General features: G+C 41.9%; 1 protein-coding gene across 5 annotated transcripts; it reads left to right on the plus strand.

The window, feature by feature from the left end:
* Nucleotides 1-700: 700 nt before the first annotated feature.
* Nucleotides 701-20,355, plus strand: ZNF397 (zinc finger protein 397). Of its 5 annotated transcripts, none has more exons than XM_042962343.1 (4): nt 701-763; nt 12,659-13,149; nt 13,419-13,542; nt 16,744-20,355. In XM_042962343.1, exons 2-4 carry the CDS (start codon nt 12,736-12,738, stop codon nt 17,790-17,792), a joined length of 1,587 nt encoding a protein of 528 aa, XP_042818277.1. In that variant the 5' UTR covers nt 701-763; nt 12,659-12,735; the 3' UTR covers nt 17,793-20,355. The 5 variants fall into 5 exon arrangements, with proteins under 5 accessions (XP_042818277.1, XP_042818275.1, XP_042818278.1 ...); XM_042962341.1 differs by lacking the exon at nt 701-763 and adding an exon at nt 776-1,131; XM_042962344.1 differs by lacking the exon at nt 701-763 and adding an exon at nt 776-1,010.
* Nucleotides 20,356-20,701: the final 346 nt, after the last annotated feature.

Genomic DNA, 20,701 nt, shown 5'->3' on the forward strand with positions numbered 1-20,701 from the left:
AAAGAAATTAAACGATAGCAGGAGAGAAATGGAACATGATTTTGGTGTCCAAGTACACAGGTAGGTAATATCCGTCAGGAGAAAGATGCTAAATGAAGTGGTAAAATTTTGCACCTTATATTCTGAGGATACAGCAAGGTAGCAAAGACTTACAAATAGGATGATTACATAATCAGATTCATGTCAAGATTCCGTCCGGCAGCAATCTGAAAGATGCATTGGAATAAGAGGGCAGATAGGAATCAAGGAGATTAAGAAACTATTTACAAGAAAGACAAAGGCCTGAATTGAAACCGTGGAAAGGTACAGACAACAAATTTGAGCTATTTCAGATGGTAATTCAATAGGACCACAGTTTAAAAATTACCAATTTTCCCCTATACTGGCCCTAAATTTCTGGTTAGTCATGACATTATGAGGTGTTAAAAAAAAAAAAAAAGTGGGGGTGGAAGTTAAAGTAAGGCAATTACTCTATTATAATTCCACAATAACAATTCATTATCAATAATAAGATTAAAAATAAAGGAAGGTAGTTGAATTGGAATTGGCTGTGTGAATGTTGAGGCATTGTTGGACTATTCACCAATACTGGAATTGATGTTCATACAAACCAGGAATTAAGATTTGGGGCTTTGTAGATGTAATATTGTGATGTAACAAGCAATAAATACCTGGTCTTCATCCCTGGTTCCTGGCACAGAGCTCCTAAAACCCTTGGGATTTTCTGAGTGGTAGGAGTGAGAGAAGAGTTTTGTTATTCACAGTAAGCCCCTTTCAAGTATACTTGAGTATATATGCTAATGAGATGGAACATGAGGGCTGGTTGCCAGAGGAACCAACCACCTGATTAGAAAATTGGAATTTTCAGTTTTGCACTCTACTTCTAACCTCCAGGAAAGGGAGAGGATACTAGAGATCGAGTTAATCATCAGTGGTCAATGATTTAATCAATCATAGCTATGAAATGGGACCTTCAAAGGAACCTAAACAAAGGCATTAAGAGACTCCAGGTTGGTGGCACAACCCAAACTGTAGGGACAGAAGCTCTGGCACCCAGGACTCTTCCCGACTTCACCCTAATAGCTCTTCATCTGGCTGTTCATTTGCATTCTTTACAATAAACCAACAATAGTAAGTAAAGTGTTCCCCTCAATTTCTGTGAGCTATCATAACAAATTATCAAACCTTTGGGGGGCTGTGGGAACCTCCACTGTGTAGCCACGTTGGACCAAAGCATGGGTAAGCTGGTAACCCACTACTTGTGATTGGCATCTGAAGTGAAGTGACAGTCTTCTGGGGCTGAGCCCTTCACCTGCAGGGCCCGTGCCAGCTCTGAGCAGCTAGCGTTAGAATGGACTGAATTGTGAGACTCCAGTTTTGGAACTGGAGAACCACTGGATGTGGGGAAACCCACACATTTGGTATCAGAAGTCTTATGAGTAAAGAAACAGTTTCCTTTAGTAGACAAGTCAGGAATGGGAAAACAAACGTGGGGATCATTTATGCACAAATAGGGTGAAATCATTTCTTGTAGATGAAATATATATGAAGAGAGGAGTGTTGAACGTGAGCTGGGCAGAAGCCTGTATAAAGGAAGTAGGTACAAAAGAGGGGCTAGCTAGGCAAAGTGTGGAGGGAGCAGTAGAGTGGGAGAAAAAGATAGGCTGTCCACAGTGACAAATGCTACTGTTCAGAATGGATAAGGATTCAAGAGCCAACTTCAAGGTACTGGCAGTTACAAGGTCACTACCTTCAAAAGTTCAACATTAGAGGAATGGTATCAGGAAACTGGATTGTGTTAGGATGAGTAATGATTAAGCCTGTAGCCTTATCTCTATATCCCCATAATTTCCAAAAACTCATACTTTAGTGTAAAAGTAAATTACACTAATTTACTAATTGTGCAGCACATTAAGAAAGTGCAAAAAATGTGATAGCTTTGGCTCTTAAAGAGACAAGCATTATCAGTCTCAAATGTCACTGAAAAGAACACTTCCATTTCCCCCAACAGCAATGTGCAAACTGTATTTTTTGTTTTTAATGACTTTTATAATGTACTTAGAGCATAAGAACCAAAAGTAGAGATGGTAATAAATCACCACATCCAGTGTGAAATAAATCCCGAACTTGCAAATCAAAGGATAAAAACAGACACTCCAAAGAAAACAGTATTTTATCTTTAATCTGTTTTTTACAGAATTAAATAGCATTCTTTCATCAATCTTAATCCTAGTGTCCCTTAATTCATTTACTAAAAACACAAAGGGGCACCTGGCTGGCTCAGTTGGTAGAGCATGCAACTCCTGATCTTGGGGTTGTAAGTTCAAGCTCCATGTTGGGTGTAGAGATTACTTAAAAATAAAATCTTAAAAAAAATTTTTTTAATTACAAAAAACATACTAAACTAACTAAAGTTCCTGCTCCTGCTTTGACTCTAAGAGTAGATAGGACACCGGTTATATTAAATTGAACTCCAATTCAAACCTTTGTCAAGTACTCCATGCTATCCCCTTAGAAGAAAGGAACAAAACCTTTTTCAAAAGTAAATATATAAAGAAGCCATCAATGAAAACATATTTTCTCCTGTTTTATCATATCTTCCTGGAGGAAGAGAAAACTAAAATTCATCTGCCCTAATTTTCCTCTCAAAAGGCAATTTTGAAGGGATTTGTCAAAACAACCTATTAGGTTTGCAACCCAGGCCATCAGACAGTAAACACAAAAACCCAAGCAAATGAAATCTGGTCATAATGGCCCTTCCGTGGTCAAGTGGCTCAATTTCCCACTTCAAGGTAAAACCACTTGGACATCTTCACCACCACCAAACCACCAACCCCACCACTTTTCTTCTCCCCTAAACGCTTTCACTTAATGTAAACATCAGGCCTCTGGGTAGCTAAGGATTTCCCTCTCCAACATGATCATGCTCACTGGGCTATGGTGTTTCTGATTTATTATTTTTTTCTTTAATGAACTTATAATGCTTATGTGACAAGCAAAAAAAAAGCTTTTATTGTTTAAATAGTTCACTCAAGTCACACCAATAGGCCCCAGTCGACATCTTAGAACAGGAATCCCAGTAGACTACAAAGTCTATAAAGACAAAAATAAGGGATTTTGGTGGGTTTTAATCTCTGCTGTATGCCCAGCACCTAAAGCAGGCTCTGGTACATGTGGAAATTTGGACATAATTGTTTCAAGAATGGATCAGAATCTACATATGTCTGACTCTGAAGTCTACATTCTGCCACATCAGTTTCCCAAATTAATTTGATACTAAGAATCATCTGAGGTATTTGTCAAAAACAAATTCCTAGAACCCTCCCTCAAGGTTGTAACTGAAGGCCTAGAAATGTGTATTTTTAACAAAGACCCTAAATAATTCTTACCATCGGACAAACCCAGACTTACAGTACTGTTGTTTCTTCTAGCCTCCACATTCTCCTCACCAATGCAATTCCTCCTCCCCAAATACCGCCAATACACATTCATCAAGCACTGTTCTGAGTGTATTTATTCACTTGATGCTCACAACTTTATGAAGTAGGTAAGAACCATCACTTTGCCTGTTTTTTTACAACAGAAGAGTAAAGATTAGAACATTTAAGAAGCTTGCACAAGGTCACAGAGCTAACAACAGAGAGAGCAGGGATTCAAACCCAGTGTTGCTCCAGAAACCAAACTCCTAACCATTATGTTATTCTGCCCATTCCCACTGGTCCCATCCTCCCCAAAGTACTGGCCCCAAATGTCCCTTTGGGTACCCATTTCTACTCCTGGTGATGAAAGTCATCTTGTGGTCTCTGTATAAGTGATCACAAATTTCAAACTGGTAGACCACATAAAGGAAGTCCTACAAAAAGATATTCAATGGGACCTCTTTAATATCACCCAAAGAAGTTGCCACTTAAAAGGAACATGTTATTACCTGCAGCAGTACAATCCTAAGCATAAAAGCATAATATAATGAATTTTTAAAAGCAAAACAAATCCATGGAAATGCAAGCTGGTGCAGCCACTCTGGAAAACATTATGGAGTTTCCTCAAAAAACTAAAAATAGAACTACCTTACGACCCAGCAATTGCACTACTAGGCATTTATCTAAGGGATACAGGTGTGCTGTTTTGAAGGGACACATGCACCCCAATGTTTATAGCAGCACTAACAACAATAGCCAAAGTATGGAAAGAGCCCAAATGTCCATCGATTAATGAATAGATAAAGAAGATGTGGTGTATGTATACAATGGAGTATTATCAGCAATCAAAAAGAATGAAATCTTGCCATTTGCAACTACGGGGATGGAACTGGAGGGTATTATGCTAAGTGAAATTAGTCAGAGAAAGACAAAAATCATATGACTTCACTCATATAAGGACTTTAAGAGACAAGACAGATGAACATAAGGGAAGGGAAACAAAAATAATATAAAAACAGGGAGGGGGACAAAACAGAAGAGACTCATAAATACCGAGAACAAGCGGAGGGTTATGGGAGGGGTATGGGAGGGCAATAGGCTAAATGGATAAGGGGCACTAAGGAATCTACTCCTGCAATCATTTTTGCACTATATGCTAACTAATTTGGATGTAAATTTAAAAAAATAAAAAATAAAACAAGTTAAAATAAATTTTAAAAAAAGCAAAACAAATCCAGAAAAGGTAAGCAAATTAGGTTGCACCTTCTGAAAAGTATTTTAAAACAATGTATTTGGCCTTCAAGGGGCCTGAACACTGGGCAGTATATAAACTGGTCAGTCATTTACCACCATGCTGCCTGACAAGATTAAAAATTAATTTTTCATTAGGCACTGTCAGAGAGAAACCAATGGGTATTCTATGAATTCACTGTTCTGTAAAAAATTCAAGTAAAACCTACGTTTCCTCCTAACTGATCACTATGACAGGGGCACCTGGCTGGCTCAGTCGATGGAGCATGAGACTCTTTATCTCAGGGTTGGGGGTTTGAGCCCCACGTTGAGTGTACAGATGACTTCATAAAATCTTTAAAAAATTAACAATAAATGATTGCTACAACAAAAGAATTTAGGCAAATATTACAACCAAGGCAACCAAATTAGATTCTTAACATGTTCACTTTCTCACAAATAACAGTTAAAATGAAATGAGGTGAATGTCTTTTAGTACCCAAGTCCTACAGCTTTTTTTAAAAAGCTTTCTCTCCAGACTCTCATGATCCTGTCCACAAAACCATTAGAAAATGTTTCACTCTGCTTCTTTAGCTAAGTTGTTCATTTTATTACTCATCCTCCATGCACTTTGAAAGGCATCACCTTTCCCCTTGCCTCATCTTAGAATTTATCTCTACTGGATCACCCTAAGGCAGAACAGAGTCCTAACAGAACCACTTTCTGAAGTGGCTGACTGGATTAACAGCCAGGATGAGATCTGTCATTGTGGTTAACCTGAAAAGGAAGGGAAAAGAGTAAAACAGGAAAGAGTCCGCCTGTAGCTTTAACTCTGTTCCAGGCACAACAAGTGCATGGATGTACCTCATGAGCAACCCCAAGGGCTTTGACATTGCTGCAAAGAGAAACAACTTAGTAAATAAGGCCTTTGTTTACTGTTGTGGGTACTACAAATAAACACTGTTTTATTCTGTTAATACATCTATTATCTGTCTGCAAAAAATACAAAGCTAAACTGGTGACATCATGGTACCAGTAATAGAATATACAGTGTAATAAGCATTTTTGATATTTCTGTGACTGATGATTTGGCATCTTGGAGTCACAGTGTCATGCTAACAGTCCAAAGATTCTTTTGTTTTTTATTTATTTACTTATTTATTTTTACAAACACCTCCACCGTCAGGCACTCTGAAATCTCTTACAAACCCTGCAACCACAGGCCTCAACCAGGTGTTTTGCTCTCTGCTCAGTAGGGAAAATCCCCCCCAGCTACTTCCCAGCACTAAAAAAAAAAAAAAAAAAAAAAAAAAATTGGCTCTAGTTCTCCCTCCACCCCTGATTTTCCCTGTGAGTAACCCCACAGACCCCATGTGGCATGCAGTGCCTCCCATCCCCTAGAGACTTGTAAAAAACTTTTTTTTTCTTTTCAAAGGCAGTTGTCACTGTGTCTGTCCTCTTACTATAGTTGCTTAAAATAAATCTTGGGGGGCGCCTGGGTGGCTCAGTCGATTGGGCGTCCGACTTCGGCTCAGGTCATGATATCGCGGTCCGTGAGTTCGAGCCCCGCGTCGGGCTCTGTGCTGACAGCTCAGAGCCTGGAGCCTGTTTCAGATTCTGTGTCTCCCTCTCTCTGACCCTCCCCCGTTCATGCTCTGTCTCTGTCTCAAAAATAAATAAACGTTAAAAAAAATTTTTTTTAAATAAATCAATCAATCAATCAATCAATCAATCAATCTTGGGTTCAAACGGTCTAAGCATATTATTCAAAATTTTCCTTTCTGAAAACTTGCCGTCTTTGAACCCTTCAGATACATATTACTAGTTTTAGCACTGTTAAAAGATAAACTGAGGTAGACGAAAATTTTGAGGGGTTTTTTTGAGCAAATGTCAATGCGAACCAGGCAGGGCCAAGCTGACAATGGCTAGGGGCAATCCACCAGCAGGAGCGAAGGGAAAGGGCTTCTAGCACAGACACAGGAGCAAATCAAGGAAATTCTGATTGGCTATTGCTGATCTTGTTGCCTTACTTGAGAACCCTGTTAGCTGTTTGTGATTAGCTGTTGTTAAGTGTCAAGTTCTTGATTTCGAGGCTTTTAAAGTCATCCACTCTAACTTAGGTGTTGATTTGCTTCCCCAGGCTGCTAAGGCGTTAGAGTCACCTTAGTGGCTCCTTGTTTAATTACCATAATAGCAATTACTGTAGCTCTCTTGTAAGTTTGTAGGCCAGGCCATACTGTAGAGACAACATGGAAACAACCCCTTATGGAGTTTATATTCTAGGAGTTATAGTGGTAAGTGAAGTGTGAAGCGTATCTTTTATTTCATGTGAATCCCTCACTTTTCTTACCAGAGTTTCACATATACTAACATTCAATAATATGTGCAGAATAAGGGAATGATCCATTTGCCTTAAGCATCAGAGGCCATTTTCTTTATTCTTTATTATTGAATAGTGGTTTACAGAGACTTAAAAATTTGTTTTAATATTTACTTTTGAGAGAGAGAAAGAGAGCACACACTGGCAAGCAAGGGAGGGGCAGAGAAAGGGAGAGAAAAAGAATCCCAAACAGGCTTCATCTGTACTTTCAGCTTAACTGGGGGCTCAAACCCACAAACCATGAGATCATGACCTGAGCTGAAATCAAGAGTCAGACACAACCCAATGAGCCACCCAGGTGCCCAAAGAGACTTTAAGTTTGTTAATTTATTTTGAGAGAGAACAAGTGAGCAACCAGAGGAGGGGCAGAGAGAGAGAGAAAGAGCGAGAATCCCAAGCAGGCTCCACACTCAGCTTGGAGCCTGATTCAGGGCTCAGTCTCATGACTGAGATCACGATCTGAGCCGATATCAAGAGTTAGACACTTAACCAACTGACCCACCCAGGAACCCCTACTTTCAAGGAGTTTATCTAGCTTGATGAAATTGAAAGAGAGCACTGTTGAATGTGATACAGTAATTCAGGCAGTTAAAATTTACTGAATAGCCTTACTCACCAATTACGGGTGTATGAACCAGGAGTGGGGCTTCACCAGATGCTGAATCTGCAACACCTTGATATTAGCCTTTCCAACCTGCAGAACAGTGAGAAATAAATTTCTGTTGTTTATAAGCCACTGAGTCTATGTGGTATTTTTGTTATAGCAGCCCAAACAGACTAAGACCTCATGGCTAAAGTTCTTAAGAATAGTAAGTTGCTATCCCACTGGGAATTTTAACCAAGCCCTACGCATTAGCTATAACTCTCATCTACACCTCTTGCAGCTAAGTATTTGGTTTATCTTTTAAATATATGCACCATCTTATAAGGAATAACTAGAATTTCAATTTCTTTTTCTAGGTCTCACTTTCTTACCTATATAGGTGAATCAGCTTATCTACTGCAGTAGACGCTGCTATTACACACTCACCATTCATCTGTTTATCCACTTTTTCTGCCTCTTGGAAGGCAGACGAGAGTCAGTAAAGTATCCTCCAAACTGAGAAGGCACTTTGAGACCAGAAAAATGACACAAGCCACCCCCTGACCTTTACAGACTCTTACGGTAATTTACAGGGAGAATCAGGCAGACAGACGATCCGAAGCCCTATTCAGCTATCCCCCACTAAGTCTGGCTCTTAATCCCTAGCTTCTATAGAGCAAAGGGCATGAGGGGTGAGGTCATAGGGTAGTTATCTCAAGTGGTGTCACCTGTGCACCAGTTCTAGTTCTACTAGTTTTCTAAAGTGGAAACTTCTGTGCATCCCTTTAGGGACAATTAGAAGAAGCCTTCCCACATTCAGGTCAGAGCATGCATCAATCTCCAAGGGGCCTGAAACATGTAGCCCCAAGGGAGGTCACTGTGAGGGCATCAACAGCATGGAGGGCCAAAGACGGAATCAGTGTTCTCAGCACACCTACACTGCCTTAACATTTCTGCCTTTTTAACATAACCTAATTTTGTTTACCTTCCCCACATTGTCTTTCAGGAGAGACTGGCCCCTCCTCATACATGGGATATGAATTTCAATTCGCCTGAGCCCAACATGGATGCCTCACCACTTTTTGGTGATAGGCACAGACAGTTGAAGCACTTTTAACTAATAAGAGAAGAAATCTGCTGGGGGGGGAAAAGTCGTCATTAGTCTTAAAAGGGGGCAGAACAGGGACTCCTGGGTGGCTCAGTTGATTAAGCATCTGACTCTGGGTTTCAGGTCAGGTCACAATCTCATGGTTCGTGGGATTGAGCCCCAGGTCAAACTCTGTGCTGACAGTGCAGAGACTATGTGGGATTCTCTCTCTCTCTCTCTCTCTCTCTGTCTCTCTCTCTCTCTCTCTCCCTCCCTCCCTCCCTCTCCCATTATAAATAAATAGAGGCATAACATAAGGGTGTTCTCTTTTTCTGCTCTGGATATTATCTGTAATCTGAAACTAAGGTAGTCATTTTAAGACCATAAGGAAAGCCAGACTGGAAAACAGTCCAACACACTTAAAAATGCAGAACGGGGACACCTGGATGGCTCAGTCAGTTGAGCATTCATGAGCTCGGGTCATGATCCCAGGGTGGTGGTATTGAGACTCATGTCAGGCTCCATGCTGAGCACAGAGCCTGTTTGAGATTCTCTCTCTCCCTCTGCCCCTCTCCTCTGCTTGTGCTCTCTAACATTAAAAAAAAAAAACTCTTTTAACTTTAAAAACAATGGCAGAGCAAAAAGAGGGAAGGGACCTGGGTCCTCGACAATATTGTCAAGCCCTATTTACCACATTTGGTTGGTTCACAGCCAATCCCAGGGATGGCCTTACCTTCACACATGGAGCTATGTGGGATAATAGAAAGGCTTAACCAGTAAGGACATTTAGTAAGGTTTTCTATTACTGCAGTTAAAAGCATTCCTTCTCTCTTTCAACAGTTTCACTCCTAAGTTCCACTCCTACTTCTCCATGTAAGTAATTGTGGTAGACTGGACTCAAGGGTAATGTCCTTCTATGTTCAAGCTGCTCTTCCTGTTAAAAGGTGGAGTCTATTTCCCCTTCCCATGAATCTAGTCCTTCTGCCAACAGAATACCGCAGAAGTGGGACGCCTCAGTGGCTCAGTTGGTTACGCATCCACCTTCAGCGCAGGTCACGGTCTCTTGGCTCCTGAGTTCAAGCCCCACATCCAGCTCTGTGCTGACAGCTCAGAGCCTGGAGCCTGCTCCTGATTCTCTCTCTCTCTCTCTCTCTCTCTCTCTCTCTCTCTCTGCCCCTCTCCCACGGGCACTGTTTCTCTCTCACAAAAATAAATAAACATTAAAAAAAAAAAAAAAGAATACCGCAGAAGTAACGTAATGCCAATTCCAAACCTAAGTCTTAAGAGAACTAGCCTGTTCCCTTTCTTCTTCACTCTGTTGGAAGCCCTGCACCATATAAAGTGCTAAACTCGTTAGGGTAAGCTCCCGAATGATGAGAAACTACATGGAGAGAGGTTTTATGGAGAATCAAGTAACTCCAGCACCAAGGTCACAGCAATGTGAGTGAAGTCTTCCTGGACTCTCTGGTCTCCATCAAGCCATGCAGGCTGCCACCCCGTAAAGCATGAGCTAGCCATCTCTGCTAAGCCCTCCCTGAATTCCTGACCACAGAACTGTGAGCAATAAAACACCTGCTGTTTTATCAATGCAGGAACAGATAACTGAAACATATGGTAATATTTGTTCTCTTAATTGATAAAATTACCAGTTGGTTCACAATGATTAAGAACTAAAAGCTAATTATTTTTCCCCAAATATGTGCGTCCTAATTGTGTTAGCTCGCAAAAGATATTTCGAACTATGCATCACCTTGTGCCAAAATTCAAAAAATAAATACAAGGAAAATATTTGTAAAAACTGAGAGCTGATATCATTAGCAAGTAAAACAAATTCTTGCAAGTTTAAAGAAAAATAGTAACACCTCAATTTAAAAAAATGGGAAAAGCCATTTCCTTGAAGAACCATAAATGGTCAATAAACACGAGGGAAATACCTTAATCCCAAATTCACTAATCTAAATGAAACTGAAGTTAAAACAACATGAAGCATCATTTTTCATCTACTAAATGGCCAAGAAAAATTTAAACACTAAGTCTTAATGCCTGGTGGGTTCCAGTGAAAAAATGGGAAAACCCTCCGTTACAGTCGCAGAGTCTGGGACGCCAGTCTTCTTGAACAACGGGGACTCGGGCGTCTGTGTTCACGCGCCGCTTGACTTTGGGCACTGTCTATAGCTGTACAGTGGGCATAATAAAGCCACGGCACAGAGCTGCTGTAAGGCAAAAATGATATGCATACGGAAGAGCAATAGAAATGGTTACTTTTTGTCTGGCTTGTTAATCCACGTGTTTATTTTTGTCGGAGATACTGGAAACGCACTGGAATTACAGAAAAATCCTAACACTTTTCTGGAAAACTGCAGGGGAGATGATAGGAAGTGGTGGCGGTGAGAGGTCAGGGTAGGAGGCAGCCAAGGCTGGAAGCAGCGCCCTCCCTCGTAAGGCAACCTCTCAGAAAGACGCCCGCCCGCCGACTCATTCACACCCGGGCCTGGACGCTACGCGGGGCTCCCGGCCGGAGGGAAGGCGATGGGAACGAAGGATCCACGGCGCTGATTGGCTGCCTGTGAGCACGGGGCGGGGTGCACGGAGGCTCCCGAGGTTGCGCGAGCGGAAGGCCTCGGGCGCGCACTTCCGGTCTTTGTGGCTGGCCGCTTGGAGTCGGCGGCTTGCTCCCTGGCCGCTGCTGGGCTTCGTGGTGAGGGACTCGGGCCCCGAGCGGAGGGAGGGCGGGGATGGGGTGGGCCCGCCGCCCGGGCGGCGGGCGCAAGGTGAACGAGCCCTGCTCCCCGGCCTGTGCGTCCCCGGGTCGCGACCCCTTGTCCGGGCGGCGTTTCTGAGCGTCCTGGGGACCAGAGGAGGCCACCTTAGGCCCTTGCTTTCCAGCAGAGAGGGCAGTTACTCCCCCACCCCGTGACTTCGCCAATGCTGAAGTTTAACCGGGATACAAACATATACAGGCTAATGCGGCTGGGCTGGCTTAATAAACCTAAATGTTAACCTAAATACTTATAATCTCTAAAGTTACTGGTACTGTTAGGATCAAATTGTAATTGATTTGTCCTGCTGTTTCAAGGGCATACCCTCCTATGGATATTCACCCATCCCTAGAATCAGGTCATGTGTGACCTCTATCACAAAATTTAATACATAATTATCTGTTCCCGTATTTTTCTCTAAATGTTTTCTCCCGTATATTCTAAGTTTTAGAACGGAGATTGACGTTTTTGCTGATTTTGTGTCTCCGTGACAATTGATATCTTTTTGAACACACAGTAAACGTTTTAACAAACATTTCTTGGTTAATTCCTCTGTAGATTAATTTACTCACAAGCGAAAACCTTTGTATTCTTAAGCCTGGCTCACGACAGAGCCCATGGTAAGTGCCTCTGTGTTTGTTGAAGAAATGCATTGAAAACCAAATTTGATCAAATGGCAGTTACCAAAAAGTGTTTTTATTTAAATCAACTTCTGTTCAATATGATTTTTTTTAAATGTTGTTACTACCGCAAATGAAAATATTATTTGCCATAGCTAGAGGGTAACTAAAAATAAAATTTTAAAAACCAGTATTATTAAATCCTAGCTAGATACGGTTACCCTTGGAAGTCTGAGGCTTATACTTCATTAAAAAGGGAATTCTGCAAGTTTTACAAAGACAGTTTTTTTTTTTCCTATACCATCAGGATTGAAAGAAAATTGAAAAGGAAATTTCTCAGTATGTGATTCATGTTAATATTGCATTCTTTTGCTTCTAAAATAATTTCTTAGGGCATTAGTGGTAGAAATTCCACTATGGAAGACAAATGGGATGAGTGACTTTTAGTTTGTTACTTGATTGTTTATTTAGTTATAGTCTCAAACTTCTTCCCTTTCATGACTGATATTTATTATAAATCTTAGAGTTTTTTTTTTTTTTTTTTTCACTGCTAAGTTAACAGTGCTTTTGTATCTTTCAGGCAAGAAGAAATTACTCAAAGAAACTGTGAAGTACAGTACTCAGTTGTGAGCTTTTGGCTAAGCTGTTCAAGCCAAAATGGCTGTGGAATCTAGAGCAGTTTCAACCCTGGTACCTCAGAATCCTCAGGAACAAGAACTAATACTAGTGAAAGTAGAAGAAAGCTTTTCCTGGGGTCAGAAGTTTAAGCAGAGTGCGAGTACCCGATCCTGCCAAGAATTGTTTCGCCAGCAATTCAGGAAGTTTTGCTACCAGGAGACACCTGGACCCCGGGAAGCTCTGGGCAGACTCCAGGAGCTTTGCTATCAGTGGCTCATGCCAGAGTTGCACACGAAGGAGCAGATCCTGGAACTGCTGGTGCTGGAGCAGTTCCTGAGCATCCTGCCTGAGGAGCTGCAGATCTGGGTTCAGCAACATAGCCCAACAAGCGGCGAGGAAGCTGTGACCCTATTGGAAGATTTGGAGAGGGAATTTGATGATCCAGGGCAGCAGGTGGGAACAGGGAGATGTGGTATGTTGTGAGAAGAGAAATTTACAGACTGATGCATGTAGCATCCTCATGGCAGTGGGATGAACATTTGTCTCTACTGAACCATACCTTGAAGTGACTACTGTGCCCATACCTATCCCTGTCCTTAAATAGGTCTTTTTTTTCCCCTGTTGCTCATCCCTGGGGATGTCATTGACCTCTTTCAGATTTTTACTAAGCATTTTCCCTAGGGAGTTTCTCACAAAATTAACCATGTTTTAACTGATTTCAGGGACCAGCAGTGCCATGGAAGGATCTGACATGTCTTGGAACATCCCAAGAGTTAACAGACATCCCACATCAACCTTTAAAGACACAGCTGAAACCCTGGGAACCTTGCCTTTCCCCCAAAAGTGGTAAGAAAATAGAAACTCACCTGGGAACTATTATCAGGCGTCTGGTTTTGAGGATACAGAAGTAATTGGATTTTACAAACATGCCACATGAGAGCCTCCCTTTTATTACTCTGGACCAGAGGTATTCACTTCAGCAGCTTTGTATTTACTAACCCTCAGGAAGTGCAGTCAGTCCTTCTTGTGTCAGTTTCCCTGGCATTTATTCATTTACTCCTTGGTTATATAACTTAATAGGGTGCTAATACATGTCTGCTACTGTGGTAGGCACTGGGTCTCTGCCTCAAGGAACTTTTACATCTAGATGGGGTGGACAAGTGAAAAGGCAATTGCAATATAGTATAGTAAATTCTAGAATAAAAGTGGGCTTTAGGTACTGTGGGGGCACATACGAACACACCTAACCCAACCTTAGAGGTTCAAGGAGTACTTCTCAGAGGAGGAGACATCTGAGCTAAGATTTGAACAATGAGTAAGGAGAAAACTACGTAAATAGGGTGGGAGTTTTTCCCATCCTAAAGGGAAAAACTTTTTCTACTCACACACTTCTGACACTGGACGTGTGGGGGTTTTCCTTCACATTAAGCAACACTAATTCTGACACACCAGAATTAGGGCCGACCCCACAGGTTAAAGTTTCAGTCCCACAAGGCTGCCTCCCTTCCTCCCCGCCGCCACCTCGGCTTGTAATGAATCCCCAGGTTACCCACCCTTCTTTCCGATTTGGCTGCAATTCAGACATCACATGACCACCTCCTCAGGTTTCATAATTTGCCGTAATAGCTCACAGAACTCAGGGAAACACCTTGCTTACCATTACCAGTTTATTATAAAGGACACAGGTGAACAGGCGTATGAAGAGGTACTTTAGGCAAGATCCAGAAGGGTCCTGAGCACAGGAGCTTCTGTCCCTGGGGAGTTAGAGGTTCACCACTGTCATGGCACTTGGATGCGTTCATCATCCTGGAAGCTCTCTGAACCGCTTTGTTTAAGGTTTTCATAGAAGTTTCATTACATAGGCATGGTTGATTAGATCATTGGCCATTGGTTAACTGAATGTCCAGCCCCTCTCCCTGGAGGTCAGGAGGCAGAGCTGAAAGTTCCAACCTTCTAATCATATAGTTGGTTCCTTTGGTAGCCAGCCCCTACCCTCCAGGAGTTACCTCACTAGCATAAACTGAGGTACTGGTTGATAGGGGCTTATTATGGGTAACAAAAGACACTCTTCTCACCTCTACCACTTAGGAAAGAAGTTGCAAGGGTTTTTAAAGCTCTGTGCCAGGAGCTGAGGATGAAGACCAAATATATATTTCCTATATTATAATATCACACAAGCAAAGGCCACAAAGTCCTGAAGGTGGGAAAATACAACCCATTCTGGGAATTGCAGGTGATTCAATTTAACTTGAGAGAATTCATAGGGGAGAAATGGTGAGACATAACCAGAGAGAAAAAGGAGACCCAGGTTGTGAAAACTTGTGGGACATCTTAAGTAGTTTGAAGAAGTGCAGTGGAGCACAGTTGAGAGGTTTTGGACAAGGGAGTAGTTGATTGGATTTGTGCTTTAGAATCTAGCTGCAAAGTGGAGAATGGATTAGAGGAAGGCGAGAGTGGAGTCCTGTTAGAAACTGTTGTAATCTAAATGGCCACAGTGAATAAATTAAGATGTATTACAGTGAGAAATGGGGACAATCAAAGCTGTCTCTTGACCAGCATTTTAAGTTGCATTGCAGTAGCTGGTCATGGTTAAAAGTGGAGAATGTGGGAAAGGAGTTGAGGATGATACTCAGGTTTTAGTCTTGAACAGCTTGGTTAATGATGGTGCTATTCATGTAAATGGGAAAATATAAGGGAAAAAAATATACCTGATGATGTGTTTAGCCATTTGGGGGCTTGTGAGATATTCACAAGTAATATCCCAGTTAACACTGGATATGATAGTCTAGAGTTTAATAGGGAGAACTGGGATAGAACTGGGGCCCTGGGGAGACATTAGCTTATAACATAAGTAGTGATTGAAACCTGGGTGGTAGACAGTTTGTAGAGCGAGGACACATGAGAACCCAGAACAGCATCTGAAGGACCTTGTGTTTGATGACCTTGAATCTAAGGAACAGCCCCCAGAAATCAGGCTAACATAACCAGAAGAGAAACGTCTCTAGAGGAAGGTGTGGTCCCAGTGTCAGTGCTACAGGGAAGCCAACTAAATAAGATCCAGAAAGTATTTACTGGATTACGCATCTATGATGTTGGTGACCTTGATGAGAGTAGCATGGTGGGGAGGGGGTGCACAGGTGAGGCAGAAACCAGATTGCAGAACAGAGATGAGTAAGGCTAACTCTTTCAAGAAGCTTTACTCTGTGGGCACCTGGGTGGCTCAGTTGGCTGGGCATCCAACTCTTGATTTCAGCTCAGGTCATGATCTTGCAGTTCATGAGATTGAGCCCTGCGTGGGGCTCTGCTCTGAACGTGGAGGCTGCCTGGGATTCTCTCTCTCCCTCTCCCACTGCCTCTCCCCTGCTCATGCGCATGTGTGTGCAAGTGCTCCCTCTCTCGCTGTCTCTGTCTCTTTAAATAAAAAGCCCATCAGCTTTACACCAAATGGAAGTGAGGTTGCATGAAGGAGATGTGTAGGCAAGGAGCTTGATTTGAAAAAGATGAGAGGGGTGCCTGGGTGGCTCAGTCGGTTAAGCGTCCGACTTCAGCTCAGGTCACGATCTCGCAGTCTGTGAGTTCGAGCCCCGCGTCGGGCTCTGGGCTGATGGCTCAGAGCCTGGAGCCTGCTTCTGATTCTGTGTCTCCCTCTCTCTCTGCCCCTCCCCCGTTCATGCTCTGTCTGTCTCAAAAATAAATAAAAAACGTTAAAAAAAAAATTTAAAGAAAAAGATGAGAAATTTGGGCTTGTTTAAATGGTGATGAATGGGAGTCAGCAGATAGAGAGGTTGAAAATAATAGGAAAGGAATAGTAGGTAATTGATCAATTGAAGTTTCAGAGGAAGTAGGAAAGAATAAACTTCAAAGTGTAGATATAGGCGTTAGTTACTCGAAAGGAGGAGGGAGGGACCCTAGTATGGCCCGTTAAAGAAAGATACATGTGGACAGTGACCTCTTTTGTAAGGAGAAGCCTGTATTTCCTCTCACATGGAAAGTAGGTATTGAGAATGGAGAAATAAAACAGTCTGTTTTTTGCTATTATCATTTCAGATTGTGAGAACAGTGAAACAGCAACAAAGAAGGACATTTCAGGAGAAAAGTCACAAGGACTTCCCCAAGAACCTTCATCTGGAGGAATTAGTGAACCTGAAAGCAATTTAGAGTGGCAACAAGGAAATGCTACAGGGGAGAAGTTAAGAAGATCCCCTTCCCAAGGGGACAGCTTTAGTCAAGTAATCTTCACACACAAATCTCTGGGAAAGAGAGACCATCATGAGCCTCAAAGCAGCTTGATTCTAAGTACAAACTCTATAACTTATCAGAAAGTTCCTACAGAAGAGAGACCTTATAGATGTGATGTATGTGGGCACAGCTTCAAGCAGCATTCCTCTCTAACCCAACATCAGAGAATCCATACTGGAGAAAAGCCCTATAAATGTAACCAGTGTGGAAAGGCTTTTAGTTTGAGGTCATATCTTATTATTCACCAGAGAATTCACAGCGGTGAGAAGGCATATGAATGTAGTGAATGTGGGAAAGCCTTCAATCAGAGCTCAGCCCTCATTAGACATCGCAAAATTCATACTGGTGAGAAAGCTTGTAAATGTAACGAATGTGGCAAAGCATTCAGTCAAAGTTCATATCTCATTATACATCAAAGAATTCACACTGGCGAGAAACCCTATGAGTGTAATGAGTGTGGGAAAACCTTTAGCCAAAGCTCAAAGCTTATCAGACACCAGCGAATTCATACAGGAGAGAGACCTTATGAATGTAATGAATGTGGAAAAGCTTTCAGGCAGAGTTCAGAACTGATAACCCATCAGAGAATACATAGTGGGGAGAAACCCTATGAATGTAATGAGTGTGGAAAAGCTTTCAGTCTGAGCTCAAACCTCATCAGACATCAGAGAATTCATAGTGGAGAGGAACCTTATCAGTGTAATGAATGTGGCAAAACTTTCAAAAGGAGCTCAGCCCTTGTTCAGCATCAGAGAATCCATTCTGGGGATGAAGCTTATATATGTAATGAATGTGGGAAGGCTTTCAGGCACAGATCAGTCCTCATGCGCCATCAGAGAGTCCACACTGTAAAGTAACTTGTGAATACAAGGAATGTTGTAAATATTTTGGTCAGATTTATATCTTTGTTAGTTGAAAGGGTTTACTTTGGAACAAGACTCCAGACTGGTAAACTACCAGATCTTGAGTCATTCTGACTTAAAGCAGCACTTCTCAATGCTACTGCAAATTGTCCTTTGAAAGCTTTTCCTGTGACTAATCAGAACAGCAGATGGAAGAATCACTGCTTCCAGCTTTTCTCTTACTATTAGGAATACTCAGGAGATAAGAAAAATGGGAATATAACATTGAAACCTCATTTTCCATGAGAATGTCACAAAGAGGGTACAGCAACCCAGGCTGTGTCACTGCACCTGATTGTCCACATACCAGGTTTGGGATATGGTGTGGACAATATGAGGGACGTTTTGTCTCAGGAATACAAAAAACTTACCAATTAAGAACAATGACAGGGCAGCAAGACAGATGGGGAAATAGTTCATCAGTGACTTACTGAGCTTGTGACAGCCCAGAAATGAGGTAGTGAAAGAATCCAAACTAATGTATCCAACAGCTATTTTTTGAGGGCCTGCTTTGTGCCAGGCACTAGGAATACAGTGGGAAAGAAGATAGTCTGTACAGTTTAATGGACAAGGAAGACAGGCAGTGATACGGTATAATCACTGCTGTGGGACATTAGGAGTACCTGACTCAACCTTGGATCAGGGAGAGTTTCTGAGAAAAACGATGAAGGATGAGTAGAAGTTAGCCAGGAAAGTAGGCAGGCAGGCCAGGGAACAATATGCCCAGTAGAGGGAACAATAGACGAAGGTCAGGATGAATGTCTGGCATATCTGAGAAATGAAAAGGCTGTTTTGTGTGGAGCATTCCTGTTGAGTTCCTTTTGGGGTGGAGTCATGTCTGCTAAGCATGGATGTAGCCAGAACCTGGTGAGCAGTGCTGGTAGTAAAACAGGAGCCAGTGGAGAAGCTTCTGTTACTGGACAAAACCTGGAGTTCTTGGACCACAGGGTAGAGGGAGCTGTCTTGGGCTTGTGTGAGCTGGGGGAAAGGGTTAATAACTATAGTTTCCTGGCCTGTAGGTTAAGCTAGACCTTGGGGGTGGGTGGGGTCAGAAAGAGCCTAGCCTAGTGGTTAAGAGGTTAAGCATCTGTTGGGAGTCGTGAATTTTCCCTTTCCTAAACAGAGGTCTCCTGGTTCTTAAGACTGTCAGAGCTGCTGTCTGCGTCCTGCTAACTCCCAAGGCTCTGGGTCAGAAGCTGCTATGGCTACCACGTTTGTTTCTGGGGCTACACCCCCACATTTCTAGCGTACTCCCTTGGCTCAGGTGCTAAAAAATGTTGTCAGTCGCCGAGTGACTGACCCCTCACAGGCACCTCACACATGTTCAGTTTTGTCTTATATCAGCAGTATTTCAGTCTTGTGAATTTTGTTAAGGACAATGGTAAAGGGAAGTAAACAGTCATGGTCCATCCAGAGACCACCTCTGACAACCCATCAGGAAACGTATCCCTTGACTGGTGCTTCTCAGTGCAACGCAGAAAGGTGTCTAAGTTAGTGAGCAACAGAAAGTCGTGGTCAGAATACCTAACAGGTAAGAGGTCTAACACACATTACCAAAAACAGAAATCTGTGGGAATCTGGAATCCTGTGCATAAGAAAATAATTTTCACAAGGATAAGCAGACAGCACTCCTGTTGGGGCATATGTAGATGAGCAGGTAATAACCAGGAAGAATGGCAGGTGGACTAAATGCCCATGCTTGGAGAGAGAATGTGAAGACAAAGGGATAGGATAACAAAGTAACATGGTAAGAGCTATTCATATTCAACTCTTAGGTTTCCTCTCAAGATGAGGACTCAAACTGAAAAGGGTAGGATAATTATTAAGTAGGAATTGATAAAACATATTACAAAAGGGAGAGATTGTTTATAAAGAGTTCTTAACATTTATCAGTAAGAAACATAATAGGTACTTTGCTGAGGGCTTTGTATGTATGTATCTTTCTCCAACAGCTCATACCTTGCAGATGAGGAAGTGAAGGCTTAAGATCATGGGTTAGTCAGTATCCTATCGCTAAAAAGTGGTGAGGTCAGACTTTGAACCCAGGCAATAGGAATCCAGAACCTTTCTCTGGAGCCACTTACCTGTAGTATCTCCCCATGAAAAAGTCCCAGTAGAAAAGATTGTACTTAAGTAAGCAAATCACAAAAGAACAAATGCCAACGGATGACAAATGGTCAGCCTTGCAAGATGTGTATTAAAGCAAGAGTTGAGATGGCACTTTTTTCCCCCTCATCAAATGAGAATTCAGGGAACCTGGGAGTTCAGTGCTGCTGGTGAGATGTGACTAGATACTGTCTCTGGCAATCAATACCAGAAGCCTTAAGCATTGCCTTGTGACTTTAAAATTCTACCTGTAAATGTATGCTTCAGAAAACATCATGAATGTATACAAAGTCCTAAAAGCTGTTAAAATGTTGATCGATGTCAAAAGAAATGGCAGCGTATCTTCGGTAAAAATATGTACACTATGACTCCATGTAAAAATATATTTATGCATTAAAAATACTGGAAATAATCTCAGACTGCTCTACCGGCTAGCTGGTGATAAAATTACAGATGATTTAATTTTTTGTGATTTTCTCTGTCTTCCAAACTCTTCTACAATAAATACTTTTAAACTTAGAGAAAAAAAAAAGGTTAAAAGGAATGAAAGCCCAGGGTAGTCAAGAAATGCCAAGAAAAGTACATGCTTTCTGTAGCATCTGTGTCCCTCCCAAGTCCTGGGAGGTTAACTTGTTAACTCCCACATGATGTCCTCATTAAGTGACAGTGGCAGACACACCCATCTCACACTAGTGTACCAAAAAAAAGCCATCTGTAAATTATAAATCTCTGTTCAAATACAAGTTATTTGTATGAAG

The sequence above is a fragment of the Panthera tigris genome, chromosome D3 (assembly GCF_018350195.1).
Source record: "Panthera tigris isolate Pti1 chromosome D3, P.tigris_Pti1_mat1.1, whole genome shotgun sequence".
Lineage (NCBI taxonomy): Eukaryota > Metazoa > Chordata > Mammalia > Carnivora > Felidae > Panthera > Panthera tigris.